This window comes from Pleuronectes platessa, chromosome 5 (genome assembly GCF_947347685.1).
Source record: "Pleuronectes platessa chromosome 5, fPlePla1.1, whole genome shotgun sequence".
Lineage (NCBI taxonomy): Eukaryota > Metazoa > Chordata > Actinopteri > Pleuronectiformes > Pleuronectidae > Pleuronectes > Pleuronectes platessa.
The window spans coordinates 12,448,614-12,456,652 of record NC_070630.1 but is presented as its reverse complement, the minus strand read 5'-3'; the positions used below and the strand labels follow the sequence as shown (position 1 = coordinate 12,456,652).

General features: G+C 41.8%; 2 protein-coding genes across 2 annotated transcripts; one reads left to right on the top strand and one right to left on the bottom strand.

Annotated features, from left to right (window-relative positions):
* Nucleotides 1–270: 270 nt before the first annotated feature.
* zgc:162608 (uncharacterized protein LOC100037332 homolog) lies at nucleotides 271–1,907 on the top strand. Its single transcript, XM_053422153.1, has 3 exons — nucleotides 271–494; nucleotides 580–673; nucleotides 760–1,907. Exons 1-3 carry the CDS (start codon nucleotides 446–448, stop codon nucleotides 1,610–1,612), a joined length of 996 nt encoding a protein of 331 aa, XP_053278128.1. The 5' UTR covers nucleotides 271–445; the 3' UTR covers nucleotides 1,613–1,907.
* Nucleotides 1,389–5,100, bottom strand: LOC128439763 (zona pellucida-like domain-containing protein 1). Its single transcript, XM_053422152.1, has 10 exons — nucleotides 5,007–5,100; nucleotides 4,505–4,731; nucleotides 4,194–4,384; nucleotides 4,033–4,105; nucleotides 3,852–3,949; nucleotides 3,631–3,714; nucleotides 3,374–3,545; nucleotides 2,690–2,789; nucleotides 2,556–2,579; nucleotides 1,389–2,463 (listed from the first exon to the last, which is right to left on the bottom strand). The coding sequence occupies exons 1-10, from the start codon at nucleotides 5,098–5,100 to the stop codon at nucleotides 2,309–2,311; spliced, it is 1,218 nt and encodes a 405-aa protein (XP_053278127.1). The 3' UTR covers nucleotides 1,389–2,308.
* Between the last annotated feature and the right edge of the window lie 2,939 nt (nucleotides 5,101–8,039).

The following is an 8,039-nucleotide window of genomic DNA, read 5'->3' as shown; positions in this document are numbered from 1 at the left end:
TCTTAAAACAGTATTCTCTTCTATTTGCAGCATTTTTTTTTTTTTACTGTTGGTCTATGACACTCGTTATCACTGTACTTTATCTTAAAGTGGTGTATTACTATTGACATGTCCTTTAATCAGTAAAAAAAATGCTGGTACATTTTACGAGTGTACAGCAGTTTGTGTGTGTATGTGTGTGTTGTGTCCTGTCATCACTGTGACCCTCCACGTGTTGACTGTTGACACAGGCAGAGTTTGGGCAGCCGCTCTGATAACAAGGACCTTTATAAGTCAGACGAGAGGAGACGTCTCCCTGCAGATCTCTGATTGTCAGTTGCCGACCAGACACTCGCTCGCGTATTGATCTTCTCGTCTGAGGCTGACAAGGGATTTTTAGGTTTCCAGTACCTTGTTCCTTCTAGTGGGAAAATTCTTGTGTATTTCTCTCCATAGACATATAAAAATGCATCGAAAAGCCGTGATCTTCGCCCTGTCATTCTTGACAATTTCAGGTATATATTACTCCACAAATGTTATGTATTTGCTTTATTTTTAAGTGATCATTTTTTTTTTAAATGGCTTATTCTTTGTTTATAGCGTACCCACTGCACCGTGACACCAGGGAAGCAACCTGGACTGATTCAAAAGCAAACCAGGCTCATGGCAAGACAGACCTCACAAAGGATGTGGAGTAAGTTGACCATATGTAGCATTTAGAATTCTGAAGTGAATGTCTGACATCTTTATAAAGGAGTGTTTCTCTCTGTCTTTACAAAGTAACCTCTACAAAAGTCACCTGGACAGCAGCAGCCTTTACAACAAGGAGGATGACCACAACACAAACCCTATGGTAGAAGAGATGCAGCGCAAACTCATCATGGAGTCAGAGCGTCTGCGTACTCGTCTGCGCCAGGAGCTGGCCGAGCTGCATGTCAGGTTGTCCCCATCTCCAGCCCAGCTCAGCTCCACCCTGGCCAGCCTCAGGGAGCTCTTGGCTCCCTTCAGCCAGCAGCTTCAGAGCTCCCTCAGTAGCATCACCCAAGAGCTGTGCGGCCAGCTGAGCCTCTACCTGCAGGACCTGGATACAGCAGATGCCCGGGCAGAGACAGGCAGTGCGGCTCGCCACCAGGAGACCTTCCACTGGATGACACAAGCCCTGGACGGAAGCAGTTCCAAGCTGGCCAACATCATCACTGACTTCCATGGTAAAACTGCCGGGGTGATTGAACGTTTCACAGAGACCAGTGCTAACGAGGAGGAGGCAGCCAGGTCAGACGTCTGGCAGGTGATGAGCTCCAGGCTGGGACAGGAAGTGAGTTCACTGAGGGTGGAGACACAGAACATGGCGGGGGCTCTGAAAGTAGGGCTCGCTGCTCTGCTGGAAACCTCAGTACCTTCTGAAGCTGAAGTGACAGCGAGTGTGGAGCGGTTCTGCCGGAAGGCTGCCTCACTGAGCCAAGTGTTTCAGATCCAGATGGAGAAGTTGTTTCAGGAGCCGGAGGAGCAGAGAGCCTCCAGCCTGTCTCCCTCCTCTTCCTCCTCTTCATCCACGCAGCCTGCAGGCTCTCTGCAGGAGGACTTTTCAGTTAAACTCTCAGCTCTGATCCACGACATTCTGCACTCAGTGTAGAGACAGTCCCCTGAGCATTATTATTTAAATATGACTTAACACGGTCCATTTAAAATGAATCTTGTACATGATTTTTTATTAGTTGCCACTGTAACAGCCAAGTAAGTAGCATGTAAATATTTTTGAATGTATGGATGTGATTGATGTATATGTTTCATTTTGTATTTGAAGGAGTGTGTCAATATGTGTTTACTGTACCATGTGAGAAGATGCTGCCTGTGAAGAGTAAAGTTATTGCTGAAATAAATTACATGTTATCTTTTTAATTAAAAAATCAGCCACAGTGTCAAACCAACTGTGTATAAACTTTATTTTAAATCTGCACAAATTATCTATTTCATCATCAATTTTGCAAGTAAGCAATTAAGTCAAAATCCTGACACTTATACAGTTGTAGAAAAAACTCAAAGATATTATCAAAACTATACTTGTATAAAATATCAAAATAACTGTTCTTCCATTGTAAAGTTTAAGGTTTTTATGCATATTTCAGGCTAAACTCTTCATTAATTATGAGTGAACAACTATTGAGTTTAGATGACTATAGGCTAAAAAGAAATATTATACAAAATACCTGAGTCATAAATTGTTTTGCATATTTATCTGACGAGAACATGTGGTTATTACTGAAAAATCACAATCAGCGCTTTAAGAGGTTTGAGGTGAAAAGGCAAAGACAATTTGCCGCTCGATCTGTCAATCAAAGGCACGAAATCCTCCCGCCCAGTAAAACTTCTTCAGGACAAACCAGCCGCCCAGAACCAGTAAGGCAGCAGCCGCTGAGCCAAACACCACCCCGACCGCCAGGCCCGTCATGTCCACCGCCTCCTTCTCTGGTGCCAAGTCATTACCTGATGCAGACAGGGAGGGAGAATGGAGAGTCAACCATATCTTTCAATGATGGTTTATTTCTGGATATATGATGTGAATCAAGTGTACTCACTGTAGGCCGCTGCATATGGCCTGCCTTGGGTGAGGGAAGAGGAGAGAGTCATGGGAAATGTTTATCTTTGTGCTGTTCTTCAATAATCGTAGAATATTTTTAAATAATACATAATATATATAAACAGCTCATACTTTCAGGAGCAGTGTAAAGAGGTCCGACTGAAACAGTGGCGGATTCTCTGCTTTCTTCACCGAAAGGAGTCACAGATCTTTTTCTTCTGTTGTTGCAGGCCTGAAAAACAACAAGCTATGTTGATCAATGTCACATAGTTTAACATAATGGTTTTCGAATGCACATTTTAAGTTTAAAGCAATCCCTCCATCCATCCACTATCTATACCGTTCATCCTTTGAGGGTTGAGGGAGCTGGAGCCGAGATTTCTAGTCTTGATTATCACTCAAAGCGCTTTACGGTACTTTTTTGCCAATAAACCATTAACACGCATTCTATGTGCAGCACTTTCTCTATCACACATCACAGCAGAGCGGTCAGGGGCAATTTGGGGTTCAGAGTCTTGCCCAAGGACACTTCAGCCAGGCATCAAATCACTGTTAATCCGGTTATTGGATGAACCGTTCTACCTTCTGAGCCATAGCCACTGGGTCAACATGCAGAGACAAACAACCATCCACACTCAGCTTTGAGTTTCTAATCAAGCCAAGCACATCATGCATGTCTTTGGGCTGTGGGAGGGAGCAAGAACATACGGAGAACTCCCCCCCACACACACAGAGGGAGAAAATGTCGGGATTTGAACTGGGACCCCTAAAATCTCAAAATCTAAATAAATAAATAGTTTCCTTGAGTCAACTTACAGACACCAGCTCTTGACATTTGTTGGGCTCACAGAGTCTCAGTATGCAGTGCAGATAGCTGCTGGACTTTTCCTGTTCACGGTGCTGTACGAAGCGGAAAGCCTCATAGTCGAACCTGGCGACCATGGAAAGGCCATTGCTTGTCACCTTTGACCTCTGGTCCACTGAACAGCTGGTGGAGGGAAGAGTTATTTAGTTTATAAGTCAAAACAGCCGTCCCAAAGCCGTATTTGTACTGAAGGTGTGTACTTCCGTACCCGACGAAGAAGTTGTGCTGCTCGTTGAGCGACATGTTGAAAGCAGTGGGAGTGCTGAAGCAGTGATCCAGCAGGACATGGAAACTGAAAACAGGACAGTGTTGTACAATGATTGTACTTTTTGCCACAAGAATACGCTGTGCTCACTTTGACATCAATATTTGTTTTCTGATAAACTTGTTGACCAGCAGCATCCCCTCATCCAAATGGACTTCACTTACTTTCCTGTGAGGTTGACGGCCTTGACCTCCACATAGATCCTGGTTCGCAGCTGGAGACCTGCTGAAGGCAACACTAACGGGTGGAGGTAGTCTGAGTCCTGGAGGAAATAAGTTGTACATTAAAAAAAATGAAGACAGACAGCTCTTGAATGTATAAGTTGAAATCAACTCATCTACTTACATTAAAAACAGCCATTTGCAATGCATTAATGAACGTTCCATTGTTATCGTTGGTCGCCACCGAGACAGAGGAGCTGGAAATTCATGGAAAAGGTGAAAATGGCATTTAAGATCTTCTTGTCTAAACAATCGCACAAAGTACTTGTTCCTATAATTACTCACGCCACAATCTGTGTGTTGTTGATGAGGTACTCCAGCGGGTAGTTGCAGGAGAAGTGATAGTAGAGATCGGTGGAGTAGCTGATCAGCCCCTGGTCAGATCTGGGTGTGTCAATGAAGCCTGTGATGACAACTGCCTGGATGTTTTGGAAGCTGGCGAAGGGGCCTGTGGGATCCGGGGTCTTGTCCACAATCTGGACGAGTAGGAAAAAAGACACACGCATCGAATGGTTTCTTTTTACGGAGCCAAATACATCCGTATACCGTCATTTTCCTCCTTCATCTCTGTCAGCATCATATAGCGTCTTCCTGACCTGCAGAGACTGGCGACAGGAGTTATCCAGACTGTGGTTGACAGGGAGAAGGTAACGGATGACTGGGGGGGCCACGCTGGTGTCGACGGAGCCCATGCACGCCATGTTGTTGTGGGCCCCGTTCAGAGCCAGGTTTGTGGTGTTGAAGCCGGCCCACTGAGCCGTGCACAGGTTGATCTCCAGGGTGATCATGTTGGTTCCACAGTCGACCATCAAGTCTGAGCTGTCTGTGAAAGAGAGAGAGAAACCGAGGAGATATAAAGAGTAGAACCGTTTGCTATCATTCAACAGCTGAGATGAAATGAGATTTAAAAAATCTAAATAAAGAAAGTCACTGTTGTTTATACGTTGCTGTTTTGATAACTTTATGCTGATTGTGATATAAATTGAATCTGATAATGTACATCTCCATTGGTTTGTCCTCATAGATACATTTGATGAATTTGTCCAGGATGTTAATATTCAGCAAACGATCGGACAGTGAAAATCCTAGTGAACCCACCTGGTGTCCTGTCATACTCGGAGGAGCAGTTGTAGAGACACAGAGCAGGATGCAGGAGTGCCACCAGCAGAGGGAGACAAAGATAAAGAGCCATGCTGATTCTAGTGAGTCCTGTATTCATATGGAGAGAAAAAAAAACGACATCAACAATAAACAACAATGACATTACGCTAAAACATAATTTATAAGTTAAGCTAAAGCAAATGCACCAAAATACTGACGATTACTTAGGGGGAAAAAACATGATTTGGTGAATGCATGATTTTCTACTATTCAGCATCAAATTGTGTTTTGCAAGTTGTTGTTTTGCAGAGCTGATATAGTTGATCTTTCAATTTTTGCACAAATCCATGAAATAATATGCTTTAAAATCAGCACATCATTTTAGACCTGAGGAGTGACTTACCTTGCTGGCACCTGAGCAGTTCTTTGTCACATCGTGTCATGCAATGTGTCTTATATACTGTTAGACAATCCCGAGATACATAAAACCATAGAGGTGGGACTCTCAAGTCTTCCCTGTAGCTAAATATAGACACCAACACACACACAAACACACACACACAAATACGCACACACATACGCACACAATTACTCACTTCTCCATTAGACAGCAGCAGCTCCTGGCAGGGTTCAATGTCAAATCTTTACCTTCTTAATGTGTCAGTGGGTTTTGGCACAGACCTTGATGGTTACTAATAACTGCAGTCTCACAATTTCTTTATTTAAAATAATTATCATTAAAGATGGTTGAGGCAAAAAAGCATCAAACTTGGAATTTAGGTTTATATTTATTTTTTATTTACATTTATATTTATTTACATTTTGCAAATTGATGTCAGACACTGTACTTTCTAATTAATGTTGCAGATATTGTCACACCTTGAACAGAATGTAAGGCCCTATGAGACTAATTGTATTTTGTGAATATGGGCCATACGGTTAAAATTAGCTGTGCAGGTCGTTGATGATCTCGAGTAAATGTGAGAAAAACAATCAGAGAAAGAGAGTTGACGGAAAACGTGCAGGATAAAAATCAGTTTATATGCTAATCTGAAGTAAACTGTATTAACCACCACTTTTATCCAAGGCCCTGTAAATCAGACCGAATTTATTTCAAATCATTCTTCAAAACCAAACCCTTAAAAACGTTTCAGTCTAATACCAGATGTGTATTTGTGTGTGTGTTGCATTGAATAGTGGTGTCATGTCTCGAGAGCGATCCACCTTGAATAGATGAAAGGTGACCGTGCTGGCCACAAGCTATGAAGCGCCCAGCCAACCAGGGGAAACCTTTGTTAATTTCCCTTGCATGACAAACTTCCCCTCTATTTTCTCAGCATGGCGGCATCACAGGTAGTCTACATAGCTAAAGGCCACGACTGTTACCACTCAACTGACAAGTCCCCATTGTCCCTCAGAGCTGCAGAAAGAAAAGAAGCGTCAGTGATGCTCTCAAAGTGCCTGTGGTGAGAGAGGACATTTGTCACACTATCCAAGAATATGATCTTTTCAATCCTGACATGCATCTGAGGATTTAAGCAGGGCGCCTGTTTGGAAACATGCTGTTGGCCTTTTTTAACTCTGTAATCACGGCCATTTTGTTTTCCGGTTATCCTATTTCTCTGCAGGGACAGAGATAAATGGAAGTTATGTAAGAGTGGCTGGACATGATGTTCATATGTCCAATGGGTGATGGATCAGAATGAACATCGAATAACCCTTAAATAATCCTGTTAACCGTTGATAGCACATAAAATACATATAATGCATTTATAAAACGTAAATGTTATCATTTGCCTGCAGTCATAGGGATTTCAAAATACAAACACAAATGGGTTCCTTCAAGTGGTGGCAAATTGTCCTGATAAGCTAGAGAACGTTTTTTTTTACCTCCAAACGGTAGGTTATATGTTCATCTACGTTTCTTTTTTGATAGTTAGCAAGATTATGCAAAAACTACTGGACCCATTACAAACTTGGCAGGATGCGGTGTAGGTCAGGATGGAAATGTAAAACATTTTAGAGTTTTTGTGACATTTCTACTGATTTCAAAGGGAATATTTAAAGGATCTTGATTACAACAATCTCTCAATATCTATGAGGGTGTGCAATTCGGTGAAGTTTCATTGAATTTAAGGGGAGTGTTGGTCCTGGGCGGCGTAATGCGGTCCACTCAGTGCCATTCTAGATTTTAAATGCACTGTCATGAATCTAAAAACATGGCAGGTATTTCTGATATGCATGGTTGTGATTGGAAAGCATTTAGCACATGATGGCTACATGGCCATACTTTAAATACAATAGTACAGACCATGATATACATTACTCATAGAATCACCATTTAGAAGATAATTGAAGATATTACTATCATTATCATGACAGTGTCCTGTTGTATGTAATGATTAGAAAAAATCTTTGCTGGTTCCTTTCAATAGCTACTGACACACAATGACATTAGAAAACAATGAAGACAAGGCCCAGGGGAGGACACAGATTAAGTATTGGAGGAAAGAGGATACACTGGGAAGCTGGTGAGGAGACGGAACTGTACTCTGGGCATGTACAGTGAAGCAGATCATCAGCTAATGACCCCTCAGAGTGTGAAGATCTCATAAACTCTGGTAAATATGTTTCATGCAACAAATTCAAAGATGCTGAGTTATTGTCTGTTCCGTACAAGAAACTATTCGCATACTAGTTTCAGTATTTTAATTTGTGCAGCAGTGATGAGCCAATCACGTTTGCTCTCATGACATAAGGCTGTTAAATTCTTGCTCAACAAATTTAAATAAACTTTGCAGATAATATATTATCAGTTTCTGTATTATTAAAGAAAAAACATTCAGATGCTTAATTAAAAGTGCCAGCAATATTGTTAAATAAAACTTTATTTTTAGCAAAAGTTGCTTGGGGAAATCTAATATTAAGTCTTAAAAGCAAAAGTACTCATACAGATTAATGTCCAGTTTGACTGATACATAGGGAGAGCGGGGTAATGTGGGAATTTTTTTACATTTGCTCCCCTCTAGG

Coding starts and splice junctions, on each gene's coding strand:
- zgc:162608 (XM_053422153.1), top strand. CDS start 446: ATGCATCGAAAAGCCGTGATCTTCGCCCTGTCATTCTTGACAATTTCA. Junction 495..579: donor GTCATTCTTGACAATTTCAG/GTATATATTACT, acceptor CTTTGTTTATAG/CGTACCCACTGCACCGTGAC. Junction 674..759: donor GACCTCACAAAGGATGTGGA/GTAAGTTGACCA, acceptor GTCTTTACAAAG/TAACCTCTACAAAAGTCACC.
- LOC128439763 (XM_053422152.1), bottom strand. CDS start 5,100: ATGGCTCTTTATCTTTGTCTCCCTCTGCTGGTGGCACTCCTGCATCCT. Junction 4,106..4,193: donor AACAACACACAGATTGTGGC/GTGAGTAATTAT, acceptor ATGAATTTCCAG/CTCCTCTGTCTCGGTGGCGA. Junction 3,715..3,851: donor GCCGTCAACCTCACAGGAAA/GTAAGTGAAGTC, acceptor TCCTGTTTTCAG/TTTCCATGTCCTGCTGGATC.